The sequence below is a fragment of the Pyrus communis genome, chromosome 14, assembly GCF_041283825.1.
Source record: "Pyrus communis isolate YQ-2024b chromosome 14, ASM4128382v1, whole genome shotgun sequence".
NCBI classification, from domain to species: Eukaryota; Viridiplantae; Streptophyta; class Magnoliopsida; order Rosales; family Rosaceae; genus Pyrus; species Pyrus communis.
The window spans coordinates 102,712-124,646 of NC_142578.1; the positions used below are offsets into that span (position 1 = coordinate 102,712).

The 21,935-nt window shown below is 37.4% G+C and overlaps 2 protein-coding genes and 1 pseudogene across 5 annotated transcripts; 2 read left to right on the forward strand and 1 right to left on the reverse strand.

The window, feature by feature from the left end:
- The first annotated feature begins 329 nt into the window (after positions 1–329).
- On the forward strand, positions 330–4,003 carry LOC137724297 (uncharacterized; annotated as a pseudogene). The gene is made up of 5 exons (XR_015955553.1): positions 330–1,212; positions 1,345–1,572; positions 2,463–2,732; positions 3,169–3,355; positions 3,449–4,003. The product of XR_015955553.1 is annotated as an uncharacterized LOC137724297 (transcript).
- A 9,861-nt stretch (positions 4,004–13,864) lies between these two features.
- Positions 13,865–16,587, forward strand: LOC137724312 (nascent polypeptide-associated complex subunit beta). 2 transcript variants are annotated; one of them, XM_068463054.2, is made up of 6 exons: positions 13,865–14,005; positions 15,084–15,151; positions 15,560–15,708; positions 15,805–15,861; positions 16,109–16,147; positions 16,244–16,587. In XM_068463054.2, the coding sequence occupies exons 2-6, from the start codon at positions 15,084–15,086 to the stop codon at positions 16,420–16,422; spliced, it is 492 nt and encodes a 163-aa protein (XP_068319155.1). In that variant the 5' UTR covers positions 13,865–14,005; the 3' UTR covers positions 16,423–16,587. The 2 variants fall into 2 exon arrangements, with proteins under 2 accessions (XP_068319155.1, XP_088540658.1); XM_088684532.1 differs by lacking the exon at positions 13,865–14,005 and having other exon boundaries at positions 15,078–15,151.
- A 976-nt stretch (positions 16,588–17,563) lies between these two features.
- LOC137724319 (putative GEM-like protein 8) lies at positions 17,564–19,118 on the reverse strand. 2 transcript variants are annotated; one of them, XM_068463062.2, is made up of 4 exons: positions 18,981–19,118; positions 18,577–18,889; positions 18,411–18,491; positions 17,564–18,251 (listed from the first exon to the last, which is right to left on the reverse strand). In XM_068463062.2, the coding sequence occupies exons 2-4, from the start codon at positions 18,776–18,778 to the stop codon at positions 17,758–17,760; spliced, it is 777 nt and encodes a 258-aa protein (XP_068319163.2). In that variant the 5' UTR covers positions 18,779–18,889; positions 18,981–19,118; the 3' UTR covers positions 17,564–17,757. The 2 variants fall into 2 exon arrangements, with proteins under 2 accessions (XP_068319163.2, XP_088539937.1); XM_088683811.1 differs by lacking the exon at positions 18,981–19,118 and having other exon boundaries at positions 18,577–18,918.
- Between the last annotated feature and the right edge of the window lie 2,817 nt (positions 19,119–21,935).

Below are 21,935 nucleotides of genomic sequence, written 5' to 3' on the forward strand. Positions count from 1 at the left end.
TTAAAATAAGGTTTTCAGACATATTTTAAGTGCCACTTGCCACAATAACGAAGAAAGCGTGGTATTGTTGCACCTGCCACAAAGTCAAGCTTGACATTCTAACGTTGGAGGGCTAGCTGGAAATGGCCAACCCGCTGGCCTGATTTATGGGTTTTGGTCCGATAGACCCCACAAGCTCTTTGGCCTAGCCCTCGATTGAAGACAATTTTCGTATCATTCCGAATTATTTTTAACCTTACGATATTTTGACTAGTCAGTTGGAGATAACCTTATTGCTACAAAGAAGGCTCAAGAAACAACGGGTCTAATGGTCACAACTCACAAGGATGGGTGGAGGGTATTTCCGTCTTTCAAAAAAATCGAACATTCAAAAAGTGCAGAAAATTGCAACGGTCCGCAAATCAAATGCTTCCCTCTGGGGAGGGAGAGAAACCCTAATCGGAAAAGAAAATCCATCCATTTTTCTTTTGTGGGTTTGATTCGATACTTGGATTTTTCTATTTACTGATTATTTTGAATTTTAGAGCAGCAGGAGCTATTTATTTGGTAAACAGAGAGAGAGAGAGAGAGAGAAACCCTAATCGGAAAAGAAAGTCCATTTTTCTTTTGTGAGTTTGATTCGATACTTGGATTTTTCTATTTACTTATTACTTTGAATTTTAGAGCAGCAGGAGCTATTGATTTAGTAAATAGTTGATTTGATAAGTTGTTTGTAAATTGCCTGCTTTCTATTTTCTATTTATTTGTTATTGGGTGTTGGTGTTAAAGAATCATAATGGCCGCAGTAGATTTGAAGAAATCAGCAAAAACCCTAACAGCCGGTGATGAAAGTAAGATTACAAGTCAGACATCGGAAAATATGATCAAGCCTTGTCACTCCCACTTCTACAAATCCTAATCCCAGTTCCAATCCCAATATCCCAATATCCCAATATCCCAATCCCAATCCAGGAGGCTGATTGCCGACCCCAGCTTCCACTGAAGTAAGTAAACCATCCCTTATTTCTCTACACCTTATACTATTTTCTCATTACCTTTCCTTTATAAAAACAATTCTGTTTAAAATTAGTCTATATTTTTTTGTGAATGTGTAGATATAGGATTATAGCGGAATTGTTTGCTCATATGAATTGTTCCTTGAGATTGCTTCTTCTGCGTAAAAGGTCGCCTACTTTTCAAAATGTTTTTGCTCAGGTGAAAGTCATGGCACAAAGATAATGCCTAACCCTTCACAATATTCCTGTTTGATAGTGCATTTCTTTCATTTGCTGGTTGGCGCCTAGCGGTGGTGGGTGTTGCTTTTCCACTTATAACCAAGTGTTCTTCTTTTCCTTTTCTTTTTTCAGAAAGTTCTTGCACATGCATCTTACTTAACTGAAATTTGTACTTCCGGAAACCATAAAGATAGATAGTATTTTGGTGCAGGACTAGAAAACTCTATGCACCAATCCAGATATGAAGATCACCTTGCTAGTTGATGTTGTAGAAACTCACTCTCAAGTATCTGACTTTATGGCTCTGCGCCAAGTTTTTAATTTTAGGCTTATTCATTTCTTTGCCCTGCATCCTGAGGTATGCCTACTCTTTCTCAGAATATTTTCCCCACTTTTCCTTCTTCAATATGAAAGACTGCTGCAAGCTCCTTGATTGGTTCTAATAAGTATGTTTTAGCAAATGAAACTTGACTATATAAAACAGAAGATGTGGATCTCAACTGTGTAGGACATGAATAATGCCTAAAAATGTTAATTTAGCTTGATTTGAGTGACATATGATAGTCTTGTGGTATATGAAATGTTAGTGATCAGATTGAGCTGGCTTCAACTTAGTGATTCTGCTTTGTAGGATCAGGATTAGTTATTTAGTGACACCTAAAAGATGAAACAGTTGCATGCCAGAAAGTTTGATTGAGTAATTTTCGGATGACAGCCCATTTTGTATAAATGTACAAAGAAAAGATTAAGTTTATTTCAACAAATTGATTATGTTTCCTCCACTTGGGCATACCTCTTTGCATCCTGTATTAGTGTATTTGATTAATCGGATAGGTAATATTCTATGTAATATTTGGGTGTTAAAAGATAAAAGAAATGAACTCATGCATTTTTATTTTTGAGATCAAGGCTTGTGATGTTCTAGATGCCATTTTGGTAGAGCCTTTTAGCCAAAGACAGCGTGTTGTTGTTGCTCAAACAGAAAAGACCCAGCTCTTAGCATCTCCATCCCCCACGCCATCTGATGGTGTTAGGAACAACAAAAATGGGCAGAATAAAGTATTTACTATTCAATCTTCCAATTTTAAGAGTAAATCGGAGCTAGATATCTAAAAATGGGAAGTAGAAGGAATCATGTTTTGAATTTCGTATTATCAACCACTCAGTACAGCTGAACCACCCACAATGCTCTATTGCTTCAAGTGTATCTGAAAGCCCTCATGTAAAGCTCACCTCATCTGCTGACAGTTTCAGGTACAAATACCTGCACTATTGACACCAAGGAGATCAATGCCCAGTTGTGACGCCGAGCATGAGACCATAAACAGCCAATCAACATCATGTTATAAGCCTGCAAAAAGAATTCTAGACTTCTCGCACTTGGAAGGTGATAAGATTGCATTGGATTGTATAACAGATTAGTCAGACTACTACAAAGTTGTAAACCAAAACATCCCTAAGACTACAGAAACACCTTTTGAGGATGAAAATGTTACTTTTTCTCTGGAACCACAAAAGGTATGTTATTTTAGAACTTTTCAATTATTCTAGTAAATTGGCATTGGCATACTTTAAATTTAGTTCTTTACTGTTTTCTTAAACTTGCATAGTCATAACTTTCTTTTCTAAAGGCTGTTGAATTGATTAACTTGGGGCAATTTTAAATTTTGTCAAGTGAAGTGTTTAGTTCAAGGTTCATGATGAGATCAACTAGATTTACTGCATCAAAACTCTGGTATTTTTCCTCTGGTGTGTGTGTGTGTTCATTTATCTTAAGAAAGCTCATACTATCGATCAATTCTGCATGATATGAAACTAGGAAATATAATGACGTTTCTTTTGTCCAAGTAGATATTGTTTATGAGAACTTAAATGTGCAATCCCTTTTTTTGTACTTTTTACCTGTTACATCATTTGAACTTAATTCTGTCTCCCACTAACGTGGAGCCTATAGGTCAAGCAGATAATTGGTTACGCTGATAAGGATTGCAAGCGCATCATTGTGCCATCAAATCTCTGCTTGCATAGATGATGTGGTTACTATAGTTCACGGGATATTCAAGTCTTTAAACTGGTCCCTAATCACAAATTGTGCACAAGATAATTATGACTTATGAGTAGCTTGGATATTGTTAAAAGAAGTGTGTGTCAATGAGTTAAACTCTTGCTTTTTTTTTTGTTGTATTATCTAAACTAGGTGTTTCATGACTTGACCTTTTTTTTTTCCTTTTCAGGAGAAGTCAAAGAACATATTGATCTTCTTAAAGGGTATGTTCCAAATTTGTTCCATATGGAGTTGCTAGTGGAGATACTGTGTACAAGTAAGCTTCATTTTTATTCCGTTAATTTGTCAGTAACATCCTTACACATGAAGAGATGTCTGGTATGTGATTAGAAGACTTGATAAGATCAATGTTGTTAGGCCTTTTCCAGTGACATCAGTTTCTCATAAGAATATCAAAATTTCTGTAAAAAAATACCGTGAGAAATATCCTTCTGGTGTCCCCCAAAGGAAGGTTCTTACGTGTTGCCCACTATTCCCTCTGCGGTGGGGAATCATCTTTCTGGCCCATGGTGTGCACAAACCCTTTTAACACAAGGGATGAGCACATGATAGGTTTTTCTTTTTAATGTTAATGTTGGGCAGGAGCACCCACGCAATGTTAAGAGAATCTCAATTTGGTTAGGAACGTTGACTTTGTTTTTACTACAGTGTATTATTCGATTGAAGGTTATGTAGGGGAAATCACAGGTTTAACCCTTAATAATAAAGCATTTCTAGTATATCTTGTTCAGGTGTGGTCTTCTATCTCGTTTAACTTTGGTATATCTTGTTCAGTTTTATGAGGGAAAAATTATATCAAGAAGTTCCTGATTATCCTTTGTAGATTACAAGTTTATTTGTTGTAGAGAGATTATATTCACATCCCAAATCACTTTTTTCATACTTTCTTATTTTAAATATTTTTTTGATATTCTACACCTGACGAACACTTGATAGAAAATATTTTAAAAAATTAAAAAAGTATGAAAGACGTAATTTTCGATGTGTGAATATAATTTATTTCTTTTTGTATTATGGATATTTGTTTTTCATCTTATTCAAAAGCTTGTCACAACTATTTTCTTTAATACTGTTTTTTCATTTTAGAAGTTGGAAGCAAATCATTTGTCTGTCAAATTGATTTTTTTTTTGTCCGATGACAATGACGTGCAGAATCAAGAAGGTGGCAGATTCAAAATCAGTTGTGTCAAAGTTTGAGGAGAAGAGGATACAAGTGTACTAGTGACTGTGACAAGATTCGATCAACCGGAATTAGATCATCTCCGGATCTCTTCACTAGGGATCCGGATGATCAATTAATATCAACCGTTCATCAAAGATCATGCGGTCGCAATTGAATACTTTTTTATTTTCAAAAGTAAAGTAGTCTCGTTTTGCCTGAAAAATATATAAAAGAAAAAAGTTGTGGCCGCATGATTTTTTATGAACGGTTATTATTAATTGATTCTCATTATCCTCAATGATGGAATGTCACATCCCGTTCCAGGGCAGATCACTTCCCGGTCCGCTCCACTACCGTAGCACGATATTGTCCACTTTGGGCTTACCATTCCCTCACGGTTTTGTTTTTTGGGCACTCACGAGCAACTTCCCATTGGGGGTCACCCATCATGGGATTGCTCTAGCCCTCTTCTCGCTTAACTTCGGAGTTCCTACAGAATCCGAACCCAGTGAGCTCCCAAAAGGCCTCGTGCTAGGTAAGGATGAGAATATACGTATAAGGATCACTCCCCTCTGCGATGTAGGATGTCACAATCCACCTCCCTTAAGGGTCTGACGTCCTCGTCGGCACACTTCCGGCCAAGAATTGGCTCTGACACCAATTTGTTACATCTCAGCCCGGGGCAAATCACTTTCCCGACCCGCTCCACCACCGTAGCACGATATTGTCCGTTTTGGGCTTACCATTTCCTCATGGTTTTATTTTTGGGAACTCACGAGCAACTTCCCAGTGGGTCATCCATCATGAGATTGCTCTAGCCCCCTTCTCGCTTAACTTCGGAGTTCCTACGGAACCCAAAGTTAATGAGCTCCCAAAATGCCTCGTGCTAGGTAGGGATGAGAATATACATATAAGAATCACTCCACTGGGCGATGTGGGATGTCACAATCCACCCCCCTTAGAGGCCCGACGTCCACCGTAGCACGATATTGTCTGCTTTGGGCTTACCATTCCCTTATGGTTTTGTTTTTTGGGAACTCACGATCAATACTTCTCAGTGGGTCACCCATAATGGGATTGCTCTAGCCCCCTTCTCGCTTAACTTCGGAGTTCCTACGAAACCCGAAACCAATGAGCTCCAAAAAGACCTCGTGCTAGGTAAGGATGAGAATATACGTATAAGGATCACTCCCCTGGACGATGTGGGATGTCACAGGGAATCCAAAAAGGATCTAATTCCTTTAGATATAAAAAAGAAAAAAATTGGGCCGCACAATATTTGATTAACGGTTGTTATTAATTGATTTCGGGGATCCCCAGTGAGGGAATTCGGAGAGGATCTAATTCCTGGAGTAGGATTATCTCTCCTCTTTTTTTTCCCTCCCTTCCTATTTGAACGGTCATGGTTAAGCTTCGTTAACATCTTATATTAATTTTTTATAGTAAGAGAAAGACAAAATAAAAGAATATGAGAGGAAGAGATGGAAAGATGATGGAAGAGAATCCTAGTCCCTAATTCCCGATCAACCAATTGAATTGATACAATGGCCCTGCAATGCAAATAATAATAATAATAATAATTTATTCGTTGACAAAAAAAATATGAATTTATTCGACAACTTGCAAAAAAAAAATATGAACTTATTCGACAACTTAATTCATTCATATAAGATGGGCAGGCATAGTCATTCACCTTTAGATTATGAATGGTGAAGAAAAATGAATGTGCTTTTGAACCTTATTATTAAATTTAAAGGAGATGATCACAAATCCTTGATCATTCAGAGTGAGCAAGAGAACAATACTCTATAAAAAAATTCCTTATGATTTCATTGGTTTTGAACTCATGACCTCTTTTAACATAAACCTGACTAAGAAGGCACGTTACACATTGTTAAGAAAACTCACAAACATTATTAAAACACTATTCCACTAGAATAAGTATTAATTCAAGAAACAAAATACAATTTATAATGTACTTACTTATTGATTGTATATTTGTATAGATAGGTATTTGTTCACACGTGTGATGACAATATTTGTATTGAGTTCGACAATAAGTTTGTGATTCTTGTGACTTAGGTGGGTGGATCAAAAACTAATTATAAAGTATTTTTGTAAATATTCTATCATTTATAAATAAAAAAGACAAATTTTATGCGTGTCTTTCCTATGGTATAGTAAATGTATGTGCTTAATATATAGTTGTTTATGTATCTATAAAAAAAACTATAATGTAAATTAAGCAAGCATTCTTATGATAGTTGTTTATGCATCTTAAAAAAAATTATAATGTAATTTAAGCAAATATTTTTAGGAATACAACGATACGTTGACTCTAAGGAGTAATGAGATAAATTGGTATCAAAGTTATTAGCCATGAAACTCGAACATAAGACTCTCTTACTTAGGTGTGAAGAAGAATACCACTAATTAATGGCAATTGAGTAACTAGCTGGAAAAAAAAAAAAAAAAAAAAACTTTTTAAAGACGATATGAATAAATTTTGAAATAAAGCGAGATATATGAGGTCAAGTTCAAATTGTTTAGGAATCTCAAATGGCATAAAAAATAAAATTATTATTGGTCTGGTTTTTATAATAATTAACAAATTTAGAATAACAATGATGGAGATTAGTTCAAAAGAATACATAGACTCAAATCCACTTGTAGACCTTATTTGCATCTCAAAGGAAACTGTACTTTTAAGAAAAAAATTAATTCAAAATCTAAAATAAGTCTAAATTTAAATTCGTGCATCATTTGGAAAAGAATGTATATAAACCTTTGGGTGTTGAAAAGTCTGATGGCAATGAATGCCCACAGTTCATTAGCAGAATTCTTCAGCATGGGCAGAAGTTTTCAATGCCCATGCAAAGTGAAAGTTGAATATGAAAATACATAGAAATTGTATTGTCAAATGAAGTGTCGTAAGTTTCAAAATGCATTAACTGCATCAGTTTAGAGTTGCTCTATAAATAGAGCACTCCGCATGTTTTTAAGTTACAAAAAATATAAGAAGAAGAGAACGAGAGAAAAATATCAGTAACATCATCCATTCCTCTGCCTTTTATTTGTTATTCTCTTGTGCTATATTTTTAGTGCGACATTTAACATCTACCTTGCACCTACCGTTAAAAAGGTTATCTCTCTAACTTTGACATATTTATAATACGTTATCAGCACGAGTCTCTAAATATAATTATTCTCTCATCTCTCTTCGCCGAACGAACGAAAGAAAGAAAAAATGTTTCCTTTAAGGTTTTTACTGTTCATTTTCTTCCTCTGCCTCAACTGCGCGGTATACTCTCGCGACGAGCTGTTTGCTCCATGCCTGCTCTTAGTTCTTAATCTAACGGTTACATACATCTTTGATTACTTGTTTGGTGTAGAGATTGATTACTAACCTAGTATTTATTTATGTTAATTTTACTGCAATCCAAGATGATGCGGTACAATCGCCCATCTTGAACTGCAAATTTATTCTTACTGCGATCCAAAATGGTGCGGTATCATCGCCTATCTTGGACTGCAGATTTAATTTTACTGCAAATTTTAGGTGGAGCGGTATAATCGCCCACCCTACCCTGCATATTTAAATTTACCTGCTGTTTAATTTCATTGCAATTTTAGGTGGTGCGGTATAATCTCCCACACTGCTCTGCATATTTAATTTTCCTGTTACTTGAGTGGTGCGGAATAATCGCCCATTCTATTACATTATTTCAATGAGAATGGTGCGGTACAATCGCCCTCCTCATTCACCCTGAAAATCTCGAGCTAGAAGTTTCGAGTACTTATCATTTTGACCTGAAGATCAAAATGAAAAATTTGTAAGAACCAGAAGTTCTAACATCATATTCCTCCAGGAATACATATTATTGCAAGTTCTTACACATCTCATTTTCTTTCAGAAAAGAAAATGGCGAACTTGACGAAGCTTGAATTTGCTGCCCTGGATATTACCGGGAAGAATTACCTGACCTAGGTACTGGATACCAAGATCCATTTGGAAGCAGGGAATCTTGGAGGTACCATTAGGGAAGGGAGCAACTCATCCTCTCAAGATCGGGTAAAGGCTATGATTTTCATTCGACGCCATCTTGATGAGGAGCTAAAGAGCGAATACTTAACGGTTGAAGATCCGTTAGCTCTCTGGAATGCCTTGAGAAACAGATACAATCACCAGACAACGGTGATTCTTCCAAGGGCCCGCTATGAGTGGACTCATCTGAGGATCCAAGACTTCAAGTCAGTGGCAGAATACAATTCTGCATTGTTCAGAATTACCTCTCAGATGAAGCTCTGTGGGGATATTATTACTAAGGAGCATATGCTGGAAAAGACTTTCAGCACATTTCATGCCTCCAACGTGCTCCTGCAGCAGCAGTATAGAGCGCGATGCTACACTGAGTACAACCAGCTGATATCTGTGTTCTTAGTAGCTGAACAGAATAATGAGCTCCTGATGAAAAACCATCATTCCCGACCTACTGGATCTGCACTATTCCCAGAAGTGAATGCTGCTTCCCTCGAAGTGAACGCCACATCCTCTGGTGGTGATAATCATAAACGAGGACGTGGCCACAAGTGAGGTCGATGGAATAGGAAAGGCAAGAACCATGGAGTTCAGTTTCACAACCAGGTTCCGAGGCATAATTCAGGTCCGAACTTCAAAATTGCGAATCGCCACAAAGGCAAAGTTCATATGAACAATGCTCCCAGGAACTCTGAAGGAGCATGCCATAGGTGTGGTGGCAATGGGCATTGGGCGCGTACTTGTCGTACCCCAAAACATCTAGTGGATCTGTATCAAGCCTCCCTCAAGGAGAAGGGTGTCGCGACCAATTTTCTCGACCAAGCTAGACCAATGGATATACCTGATCCAGTGTTTGACTTATCAGGGCAGTTGAACACAACTCATCTAGATGTTCTAGACTTTATTGTGGAAAGGGGAAATGAAGTATACCGGTCCGATTGAATCATTGATGTACTTTTATTATGCTGAACTTGTAGTATTTCAGATTCAATAAAAGTGGTATGTAAATTTCTTGTTATAACTTGCTTTTAACTCTGATTCTCTTATTTAGAGAGCATGGATAAAAACTGTGGTTATTCTCAGAACATGAGAAATGGCGGAGATATTTGTCTTGCAGACAGTACAACCACACATACAATACTTCGTGATCGAAAGTATTTCTCAAGTTTAATACTTACAAGAGTAGGGGTAACAACAATATCAGGACCTTCAGATGTAATTGAAGGTTCAGGGCAAGCCCAGATTATGTTACCAAATGGAACAATATTGTCCATACAGAATGCATTGTATGCCGCTCGATCTACTCGAAATTTGTTGAGTTTCAAAGACATACGTTTAAATGGATACCACATTGAAACAAAAAGTGCAGAAAATGTGGAGTATCTATGCATTACCTCCAATGTTACCCAGAAGCGTATATTGGAGAAGTTGTGTGGTATGTCGAGTGGATTGTATTATACATACATAAGGACAATTGAATCACATACTGTCATGAACCAGAAGTTTATTGATTCAAAAGTTTACATGTTTTGGCATGACCGTCTGGGTCATCCAGGATCTACCATGATGCATAGGATCATTACCAACTCTAATGGACATCCATTAATGAGTAGACATATTGCTGCCTCAAATGATAACCCTTGCAAAGCTTGTTCTCAAGGGAAGTCGGTAATTAGACCATCTCAACTAAAGGTTGATGCTGAATCCCCATCATTTCTGCAAAGAATTCAAGGGGATATTTGTGGGCCTATTCAACCATCATGTGGATCATTTCAATATTTTATGATTTTGGTTGATGTATCTACCCGATGGTCACATGTTTGTCTCTTGTCTACTCAGAATGTAGCCTTTGCGAGACTCCTTGCTCAGATAATTAAGTTACGAGTACAGTTCCCAGATTATCCCATTAAGTCAATCCGACTTGATAATGCTGGTGAATTTACGTATCAAACATTTGATGATTATTGCATGACTTTGGACATTGATGTTGAACACCCTGTTCCTCATGTCCATACTCAAAATAGTTTAGCAGAAGTATTGATCAAGCGACTTCAGTTAATAGCTCGCACTCTGCTTATGAAAACCAAATTGCCAGTCTCTGCATGGGGACATGCTATCTTACATGCTGCATCATTGGTTCGATTGAGACCTATAGCTAACCATCAATACTCTTCAGTACAACTCGTGTTTGGACATCAGCCAAACATTTCCCATTTACGAGTTTTTGGTTGTGCTTTATGTGCCTATTGCACCGCCACAACGCACTAAAATGGGACCTCAGTGTAGACTGAGAATTTATGTGGGTTTTGATTTACCATCTATCATTACATATTTGGAACCCTTGACAGGTGATATGTTTACAGCTCGTTTTGCTGATTGTCACTTTGATGAGACAATTTTCCCGTCATTAGGGGTAGAAAAGACCGTTCCAGAAGAACGGAAAGAGCTGACATGGGTTGTTCCCACCTTGTCTCATTTTGATCCTCGCAGCATTCAATGTGAAAATGAAGTGAGAATTATCGTTCATCTTCAAAGCATTGCCAATCAATGCCAGATGCATTTAATGATGCTATGAAAGTGACAAAATCACATATACCAGCTGCAAATGCATCTGCAAGAATTGATGTCCCTATTAGACAAAATAAAGTGGTAGCGAATGATTCATCTGGTGCACGCCTGAAGCGTGGTAGACCCCAAGGTTCAAAAGATTCAGCCCCTCGAAAGAGAAAGTCGAGGGCACAACTGAATCCAAATGAAATCATTCAGGAAGAGAAAATGAATGATATATCTACAATTCATGATTCTGGACTTCCAGAAAAAGAAAATGTCATTGATGAGACATATGTCCCTTAAGAGACAGAAGTCCATGAAAGCAAAGAAATCTCTATAAATTATGCATGTACAAATAAATTGTGGGATCAGAATGAAGTAATCATCGATGATATGTTTGCATTCGCAGTAGCCACTGAAATCATCTTAAGTGATGATATTGAGTCCCGCTCTGTTGATGAATGCAAACAGAAACAGGATTGGCCTAAGTGGAAAGATGCAATCCAGGCAGAATTAAATTCCTTGGAAATGCGGAATGTTTTTGGACCAGTAGTCCAAACCCCGCCTAGTGTAAACCCCGTGGGTTACAAATGGGTATTCACAAGGAAACGCAATGAGAAAAACGAGATCGCAAGATACAAAGCACGACTCGTTACACAAGATTTTTCTCAAAGACCTGAAATTGATTATGAGGAGACATACTCTCCTATAATGGACGCAATTACGTTCTGTTACTTAATAAGTTTAGTGGTTTTAGAAAGACTTGACATGCGACTTATGGATGTCATCACTGCGTATTTATATGGAGAATTAGATACTGACATCTATATGAAAGTCCCAGAAGGACTTAAGTTGCCTGAAACAAGTAACAAACCACGAGGTATGCTATCGATCAAATTAAGGCGATCATTGTATGGGCTGAAACAATCTGAACGAATGTAGTATAATTGTCTTAGTGAGTATTTGATCAAAGAAGGGTATATCAGCAATGTTATTTGTCCTTGTGTGTTCATTAAGAAATTCAATTCTGGATTCGCTATAGTGGCAGTATATGTTGATGATATGAATCTAGTTGGAACTCCTGAAGAGCTCAATAAAACTGCTAAATATCTGAAAAGCGAATTTGAAATGAAAGACCTTGGAAAAACAAAATATTGTCTCGGCCTGCAGATCGAGCATTATGCTAGTAGAATTTTGATCCACCAATCAGCTTACATTGAAAAAATTCTGAAGCGATTTGGTATGGACAAGGCTTATCCACTAAGCACGCCAATGGTCGTTCGTTCTTTGGACATTAAGAAAGATCCATTTCGTCCAAAAGAAGATGATGAACTGGTCCTTGGTCCAGAAGTACCATATCTGAGTGCAGTAGGTGCTTTGTTGTATTTAGCACAATGTACTAGACCAGATATAACTTTTTCAGTTAACTTATTAGCAAGGTATAGCTCTACTCTAACAATTTGTCATTGGAAGGGTATCAAAGATGTATTGCGATACCTTCGTGGGACAACAGACATGGGTCTCTTCTACTCAAAGAACTCCACAAATGACTAAGTCCTTATTGGATATGCAGATGCTGGTTTCCTCTCTGATCCGCATAAGGCCCGCTCACAAACTGGATATGTGTTTAAGAATGGAGATACAGCAATCTCATGGCACTCAACCAAGCAAACATTAGTTGCTATATCTTCAAATCATTCAGAAATACTTGATTTACATGAAGCAAGTTGTGAATGTTCTTGGTTAAGATCAATGATCCATCATATTCGGAATTCATGTGGTCTAACTTCGAAGATAGACAACCCAACTGTCATCTATGAAGATAATGCAACCTGTGTTGCCTAAATGAAGGAAGGATTCATCAAGGGCGATAAAACTAAACACATATTTTCAAAGTTTTTCAGTGCTCATGAGCTTCAGAAGGTTAAAGTTATTGAAGTCAGACAAATCCGTTCAAATGAAAATCTGGCAGACTTGTTCACCAAATCTCTACCAAAGTGCACATTTCAGAAGTTAGTGCAAGACATCGGATTACGTCGACTTACCAAACAGCTAAATTTGGAGAATGCGGAATCAGGGGGAGATACATATCAGGGGGAGTATCCATGATACATGCTTGTTGTACTCTTTTTCCTTCGATTAGGATTTTTCCCACTTAATTTTTCCTATCAAGGTTTTAACGAGGCAACATAAGCATACTTGACACTATATCAACGATCCAGGAAAAGTTGTACTCTTTTTCCTTCGCTATGGTTTTTTCCCACTGGATTTTTCCAAGCAAGGTTTTAACGAGGCAACTCATGTTGATATGTGGGTATCCAATGGGGAGTGTTGAAAAGTCTGATGGGCAATGAATGCCCACAGTTCATTAGCAGAATTCTTCAGCATGGGCAGAAGTTTTCAATGCCCATGCAAAGTGAAAGTTGAATATGAAAATACATAGAAATTGTATTGTCAAAGGAAGTGTCGTAAGTTTCAAAATGCATTGGAGTTGCTCTATAAATAGAGCACTCCGCATGTTTTCAAGTTACAGAAAATATAAAAAGAAGAGAACGAGAGAAAAATATTAGTAACATCATCCATTTCTCTGCCTTTTATTTGTTATCCTCTTGTTCTATATTTTTAGTGTGACATTTAACATCTACCTTAAAAAAGTTATCTTTCTAACTTTGACCTATTTACAAGGGTTTATTTTCTTTTTCTTTTTCATTTAGCCGACGCGGGCTGGAGTGTACATCCCATCAGAAAACGAGGTGATAATCAAACCCTATCAGGAACGCACCACGTGGCAAGAGAGGTGGGTTGGTGACCGTCGGATGTTGAGGGGAGGCGAGAGAGGGCTTTTATAGCGAGAGAGAAAACCTAACCATAGCGCCGTCTGAGGTGAAGGCTTTGGATTCGTAATCTTTTTATCTTCTTATCCCGAACGGACAAACCCTAGGGAGGCCAAAACCCCCAAATCCCCCAACGCCAAGGTGAAGACTTTCTCACTCGCTCTCTCTCTTGTCGTCAATCCTTTTATTTTGTTGATGGAATCTGTTTCTGTTTCTGTTTTGTTTACTGGAATAGGTCTTTTGTTTTGATTCCTCTTGTGCTTGTTTGCTGGCTAATCAAGTGATTGAGGATGGTTTATTGAGCAGTGCACCCTTTGTATTGTGTTTGTTTTTGTTTGTAATTTGCTGCTGTTTGCGTCGTTGAAGCTTGTTCGTTGGTGGGTAAAGCTAAATCAATCATTTCTGGTGCAAATTTTGTAGTTTTGGATTTCTAGTTTTGATCGTGTGGGCAGCCAAAGAGTACGTTTGAAATGTTTACTCGGTGGGATTCCGAATGCATCTGCCACAGCTGTGCACTTATTGCACGCATACGTCGTCATTGGTGTCACTGTATAAGTAGAAGCGTCTTCGGGCGAATGGGTGTGATAGTGCCCAATTATGAATTCTGAACGTGAACGGGTTTTTACTTCGACAGTGTCACCAGTATTACTCTGTCAAATTTGGTAGTCTTGTTTGTATTCAGTCGTATAGGTCTATATATATACTTATAAATTCTCTTGCTTACTTGTCATTGTTGCCTTATGCCTTTAAACCGCTTGCTTATTCCCATTTCATTATATGTCTCCTAACATGGTTAACTTGTTCTCTCATCTTTTAAAGAAGATAAACTGAACTTTGAAGATTTTTTTAATGTTTATAGGATTTGGAAGATGTTTTGAACTCAATTATTCAGTGTGCCAAGTTGTATAATTGATGAGTCTTTTCTTTGGTTGCATGTTGTCACCTCATAGAGCGTTTTTACTGAAGTTTCTATAATTCATGCTTATCTTTCTTAATACAATATGAGATTGAAGAAACAAGATAACCGAAAGTGGAAATGAATAGTTCATTATTTGACACTTGTAAAACAAAAGGCTTTGTGAGCTGGAGGTTTTACTGCTTAAAACTTAGATTAACAATAATGTAATTAAAGATGCAATGTTTTGTCTCTTGAAACTTTTTGTTGCATGTCTCAATTAAAACTCATGACTTCATCTCATTATACACTTACTTTATGCAGATGAATAGGGAGAAGCTTATGAAGATGGCTGGTGCGGTTCGCACTGGTGGGAAGGGCAGCGTGAGGAGGTGAGTTAAACTCTCACTTTGAAATTCTTCTTGTCCACCAATCTAATTCAGAGTCCGAATCTTCAAGTGCTAGCTTTAATGAGTATGTGTTGGATATTCTTGTGGTTGATGACTTATGTGATGCGGTTACCCTGATGGTATGTTCAGTAAATTGTTGTGTTACTATGTTTTGCTTTTCTTAAGAGGATCTTCATCTAATGTTTGATTGACTTCTTAGTGCAATCACTTTATAATAAAAATTACTGCCTGTTTGGCAATAGTTTCAGTATAAAACATAGTCATCAGTGGTTTAATAGTTTCAGTATAAAACATAGTCATCAGTGGTTTTGTAGTTATCTCACTTCTGTTGCATTATCTTCCTTTTGTGTGTATGTGATTTTGCTTGTTAATTTATGCTCTTAACTTCAGGAAGAAGAAGGCTGTTCACAAGACAACCACCACAGATGACAAAAGGCTTCAGAGCACCCTTAAGAGAATAGGGGTGAATGCTATTCCTGCTATCGAGGAAGTTAACATATTTAAGGATGATGTAGTTATCCAGTTCATAAACCCCAAAGGTGAAGCCAGCCCTACAAAACTCTGGTCCTGTATATTATCAGTTTGTTTCAAGTTTTTTCCCACTAATAGTTGATGATTTTCCTTGTACGTTTCAGTTCAAGCTTCAATTGCTGCCAACACTTGGGTTGTTAGTGGCTCTCCTCAAACAAAGAGTATGCTACTATTTCTTTTGAGTTTTTTTGAGTTTGAAATTTGTTTAGAATATCAGACCATTTGGCAAAACAACACGCTGCTTGAGTTTTAAAATATCAAACATATTTACATTCGTGTGTGGCTGTGCCTTGACATCATGATGCAGTTGGCTTTTGATGGCCAATTTTGCTGTTGTTTATACCTTTGATTGTCTTTTTTTAGATTTTAGACATTTTCATGTAACTTGACATATGATCTTTATTGTAGAGTTGCAAGATATTCTTCCCAGTATTATCAGCCACTTGGGTAAGTGTGCTTGCAAACCTTTTTATTTTGTTCTTGCTTATGTGAATCAGTTGACAGAGTTGTCAAATTCTTTTTCACACCTTTGATTATTTTCAGGGCCAGATAACTTGGACAATTTGAAGAAGTTGGCTGAGCAGTTCCAGAAGCAAGCACCTGGTGCTGGTGGAGCTGCTGCACAAGAGGACGATGATGATGAGGTTCCCGAGCTTGTGGCTGGGGAAACATTTGAAGCCGCTGCAGAGGAGAAGAACAAGGAGGAGAATCAAGCTTCGTAGGGAATTTTAAGGGGATTTTGTGTCATTTTATATACTTTTGATGCTGGGGAAGTTTTTGATTTTGTTTTTACCTTGTCATGTCTGACCATGTTTGATGGATTCTCCTTATGATACGTTGGGTAGTAGTCTATCTTTTGGTTAAAATTTAGTTTTACTATTTCTGAATTTTTGGTCGATTATTGTGCTTAATTGTGTTGAAATTGGATGATCCTTGTTAAAATAACGAAATATGCAACACAAAGTCTGCGAGGATGATCAGGATATGCTAAGCTTTCATCAGTAACCAAAAGCACCTTCAGCAGTTTTGCATCGAACAATTGATGAATCTGCATTCAGCAATGCTTTCATCATTACGCTCTCCGACTATAGAAGGCAAATAGCACACATCAACAGTTGGGAGTCGTCTATCAGTTGGCAGTTGGAGTGTAGGGCTGGTTTGGTATGTCCGAACCGAAAATTTTGGGGACGGGAATACGACGACCGATCCCGAATTGAAATTTTGAGATTCCCAAAATCGAACCTGCATTAAAATCAAAATCATCTAAATTGAAATTGAAATCATCCAAACCTGCATTAAAAACTCAAATTGAAATTAAAGACAGAGTGACTTAATCGTGACTACACAAAACAGGAGGGCACTAGAAGTGGGAGGGCAGGCTGGAAGTCTGGAGAGAAAATGAGAGAGAGAGATGGGATGCAGAGAAGCAGGCGGGCAGAGGTAGAACCCAAGTGGGTGATAAGCTAGCCGGGATAAAGCCAAGGTGGGAGGCGTGTGTGGGAATGTTAACAGAGAGTACAGTAATGTTAATTTTAGACTTGAATTCTAACGGATTTCATCACAAGTGTTTAAATTTAAATTTTTTCACCACGGAAGCTATCCTCATATTACTCTATTACCACAAAGGTCATTAATCCAATTTAGCCTATTTGTTATGATAGTCATCGATTTGTTCAGCACATGTAGATGGCTAAACAATATTCAAATAATTTAAGATGTGATATTTAGATGACGGCGAAAGAGAACTAACAGCATCAGTTATGACGTTTGTATGGTGAATTAATGTCGTATATGGTACGCGGACAGTTAATCCCCAATGTTTTAAAACAAATGCTTCATAGAAAATTAAGCAACCCCAACCAGTTCGAAGAACAGCGCATGAAATTGACATGATTGATATTAGAAACCCAAGCAAAAAAAGGGTAAAACTAAAACCTTGAGGAAAATAAAAACACATGTAGAAGCTAATTACCGGAGATGAGCTAGCGCTCGTTAATTTGCTCATCTCCAAATTACAAAACACGTCTTGCTAATTGCTAATGTGCTGCCTGCATTTTCTAGTTGTGGGACTGGTTGTGGTTGGCAATGGAAAGGGCCTTGTGAAGATTTCTGAAAGCTTTCTCGTAGCGCAAGAATCCCATGAACCAGAAGTCGAAATCATCGTGGGTAACTATTTCAATGTACTTCTGTTGTGGTTTGTTGGCATTCTCGCTTTGGTTCGCTGTTTTGATCTTCCTTATTGGTATCTGAACTTTGTAATGCGTTCTGAGGAGTTGCAGTTGTCCAGCAGCAGCAGGAGCAGAAGGAGAAGAAGGGAGAGTGATGGGTCTTTCGCTGCAAAAAGCAAGCTTTTGGGTAGAAATGAAAAGGAGGCCAGGAATGGGACCGGCGGTGGTAGATAGGTAGCATTGGGAGGCCTTCAAAAGCTCTTCTCCTTGGCTGACACCGAATATCTGTTTAAAAATATTGGCCCTCCCACCCTCTTGAATGATTCTTGCCCCCAAACTCAACTTGCCCTTCACTGTTTCTGACAGCTTGTGCCCGAGTTTCACTGCAATTCGAATTCCAATCTATTCACATATGCAAGTATAAATAAATAAATAAATATATATATATATATATATCATCTATGATTGATTCTATAGCTTAATTAGGTTGTATTAGGAGGACAGGAAGAGTAGATGAATTAATAAGACCGACTGACTCTCACCGTGGTCGCGTATCCTGTATGCGAAACTGCTACTTTTCTTCCCTAACTTTTTGTTGAGGCCTTTCCTCGAATCATCTCCATCTGTACTCGCAAAAATATATACATTAACTGCAGTTGCAAAACAAGCACACATACAGTAGAGAGACGAAGAGAGAGGGGGACGCACAGGTGGAGGTGGTTTTGAAGGAGGAAGATGAGTGCGCAGAAGGACTATGGCATAAGCTGATAGGTTCAGATAGAGAAGATGCCTGCCTTTGGCTTTGCCTTTGACTTTCTGGTGTTGTATCACTATCATAATCATATGAGTGCATCATGTACGGACTGCTACTGGCAACAAATTGATCTGCAAATTTCTCATTCATTTCCATTTTCTAAACTTTCTTAACTCCGAAAGATGTTGTAAGCGTGTATAGATCTGCCTCCTCTCCTTAAAAGACGGTGCTTCATGTGCTAATTTATCACTGTCTTTATAATTGTATCTGGCAATTCAATAGCATCAATATTATATTATATTAGAATAGAAGAATTGCACTTATTATATTATATTATATTCAAGCATCAAGCACCCACCACAAGGAAGTTTCAAAGATTCTGCTCATACATAATATTATATGGCGTTGTTGACTACATATCGAAGAACCTTGTAACCCTATTTTGAATGAAACATCCTTCTAGAACACGTCGCAATTTCGTGGCAGTTGCCAGTTGCCTGCCTAGGCCCAGGCCCAGGCCCATCTTGGAAAATGGCAAAAGGAAAAACTATTATCGCTTGGAAACCTTCCAAATTCCAACGCAATAAAGTCAACAAAGGGTGGCTGAGGCTCAAGGTCAAGACAAAGGACATTCAACTCAATTCAACAATAAGACAATTTGGATAAACCCCTAAAAGGAGGAGGAGGGCTATTCCTTGCCCTTTTCCATTAGGTTTGTTACTTGTCTAGTTGTGTACTTGTGTGTCTTTGTCTAGGTTTCACAACAAACTAATTATAAATTACAATAAAGAGAGTGTATGCTGCTGTCTGTGCTGTGCTACAACTGCCTCCACCATATCCATGTGAGTCCAAGACTGCCCTTAACACCAGACTGCCAGTTCGGAATAGGGTGGTGGAAGGAGGATGAGGTAATTCGCTTGGCACCATTTCATTGGAGTTTTTGAGAGTTTATTAGTGATTTGATTGGAAGGAATTTAATTTCATTTCATTTCCTAATGACAGACTAACCATGCCAGCTTTGTCTATTCAATAGCCAATATTCCTCCACCCTCCTATCGTCCTTGCCCAATGGCCATCCCGACGTGATAAGATAAGGACCCTCACCTAACACGACAATGGCAATGGCAATGGCACTGCCATCCTTTTTCTTTTTCTTTTTTGTTTCTTTTCGACAAACAATATTATCTATACTAAGGTTAGTGAGGGAGTGGTAAGTCTCACAGTGGCTAGCAATATGGTTCAAATTCCCTTTGACAAGAATCGAACCTAATACCTCACATTGACAAGTAAAACGGAATACTATTTGACCGTAGTATTAAGTGACAATTTCATCCTCTTATTTACAAAAACAATAAATTTTTTTCAAATTAGGATAACTCTTAAACTAAGCAAATGAGGTTTCTTAATCCAAAATGGATTATTCATAACATCACCAGATATTTTGTCAATGATGTGATTTTGACGCCTCTACACAAAATGCTCATCGTTTCTTTTAAATTACCAAATTACACAAAAGGATTCAACCTGTAAAACAAGTTGAACAACACAACAAGGTTAGGACAACAATAAAAATAAAAAAGACAAACCTGTATGTCAATATGCACATTAATTTGAGAAGTGAAAGCCAGACAAGCCAACATATAGTCCTAAAACAAAGCAACACGAGCAGCCAACAGAGAGGAATCATGTCATATCATAGTTGGAGAAGACAAGCTCATGTTAGAAAAATTGTCACCAAAAAATTTCATTCCCAATAATGTGACAAGCGTAGAAAGGTAAATGTAAAATTTGTTGCCCCACGTAAGGAAATAAATATACAAAATAATCTAACCAATGCCAACTTCGTGTACAAGCAAAATGATCATGATGCATGGAAAGGGATCCTCAAGATCCCTTCTATTTAATGCTCCTCATCAAACGATTCGGATCTTTGAAATTTGATCAAACGGCTAAAGTTATTATAACTTCTAGAGTAGGCCTGTGTTTGTAACCGTTGTATTAAATTTCAAATGTCCAGATTGTTTAATAATAAAGATTAGATCTCTTTCCATGATGGATTGGGTCCATTAGGGAGGGTCCAGGGTGGTCCATGGTACACTAGAAGCCAAAAAAAGCTTGGAAATGTCCTTAAGAGATCCTTCGAATGTCTAGTAGGGGACCCAAGAGTGCCCACCAATATTTGGTAAAATGCTCACTCGATGGATCACTCGGCAGCAAGCATCTACAAAACTCGGTAGGATTCGCTTGGCATTTGTTGACATGCTCCCTAAAAAGCTTTGCAGCATAGCTGGTCATATGACTACATGTCAAATAATTGTTTGAGTGTTGTGCGCGCTGTTTCCATTTAAAATTTTTTTGAATCTTTTATATTAAGTTGAGAGTTGAGACCCCAAAATTAGAAGTCCATTACTGTCATTGCGTGTTTGCGATCTTGCAGACGATGTATGATCTCTTTCTCAATCTCACTGGTTGGATTTATTTTTCTTTTTTAATCGGTACACTCATGTGTATAGTATACGCGCGCCCAACTAGGATCTTTTCCTAAACTATTCTCTATTCCTAAGGATAATGACATGGACCCGTAATTTTAGCCACATAATTTTATTTGTAGAACCAAAACTAAATAAAGCGGCACTCTGGGTCTGGGTGGCCATATCTGCCAATTATTTCGTGTTGTTTGGCTAATCTGTCTAGTATTCAACACTTAGGAATAACAATGGTTCAGTTTGAGAACGAAAAATGCTATATTCATCTTCACAATTACGAAAATTAATCATATTTATCCGTAAATTAATGATCAGGGATTATTCATAACAATACTCATTGGGTAACGGATTTCCCATCAATTAACGGTTATATCCATCTTTTTCAATACAAAAATATATTCGTTCAGTTGACGCATAATAAATTAGTAGATATTAATTTCGTCATTAAACAGTTAATGTATAAAATGATTCAATGAACAAATCTTGTGGAGTATAAAAATTAAAATATTGAATTTAAATCATTACTGATGTCGGTTGATAATTTATATCTCTCATAAGAACCATTAAATTCTCTTTGATTTTGATTCAAAACTTTTGAACTTTCTCACAAACTACTCAAACAATGCAACTTTTGTATTCTCAAGTAATTTGTTCAATGAATAATGAATACATATATATATATATATATATTATCGTTCGATTATATTATGTAAGGTTTTTATCATAAATGATTCTTGAAATTGATCTATCCTATCAAGATAGTCATTGAAATTGAAATATAATCCCTGAAAATGAATGTCACAAATCAAGTCTTTTTGTCACATATC

What these genes read in the sequence shown, in the direction of transcription:
- LOC137724312 (XM_088684532.1), top strand. Translation starts at nt 15,078, where the DNA reads ATGCAGATGAATAGGGAGAAGCTTATGAAGATGGCTGGTGCGGTTCGC. An exon ending in CCAGTTCATAAACCCCAAAG is followed by an intron (nt 15,709 to 15,804) that starts GTGAAGCCAGCC and finishes TGTACGTTTCAG; the next exon opens with TTCAAGCTTCAATTGCTGCC. An exon ending in TGGCTCTCCTCAAACAAAGA is followed by an intron (nt 15,862 to 16,108) that starts GTATGCTACTAT and finishes TCTTTATTGTAG; the next exon opens with AGTTGCAAGATATTCTTCCC.
- LOC137724319 (XM_068463062.2), bottom strand. Translation starts at nt 18,778, where the DNA reads ATGGAAATGAATGAGAAATTTGCAGATCAATTTGTTGCCAGTAGCAGT. An exon ending in CTTCAAAACCACCTCCACCT is followed by an intron (nt 18,492 to 18,576) that starts GTGCGTCCCCCT and finishes TTGCGAGTACAG; the next exon opens with ATGGAGATGATTCGAGGAAA. An exon ending in ATACAGGATACGCGACCACG is followed by an intron (nt 18,252 to 18,410) that starts GTGAGAGTCAGT and finishes TTCGAATTGCAG; the next exon opens with TGAAACTCGGGCACAAGCTG.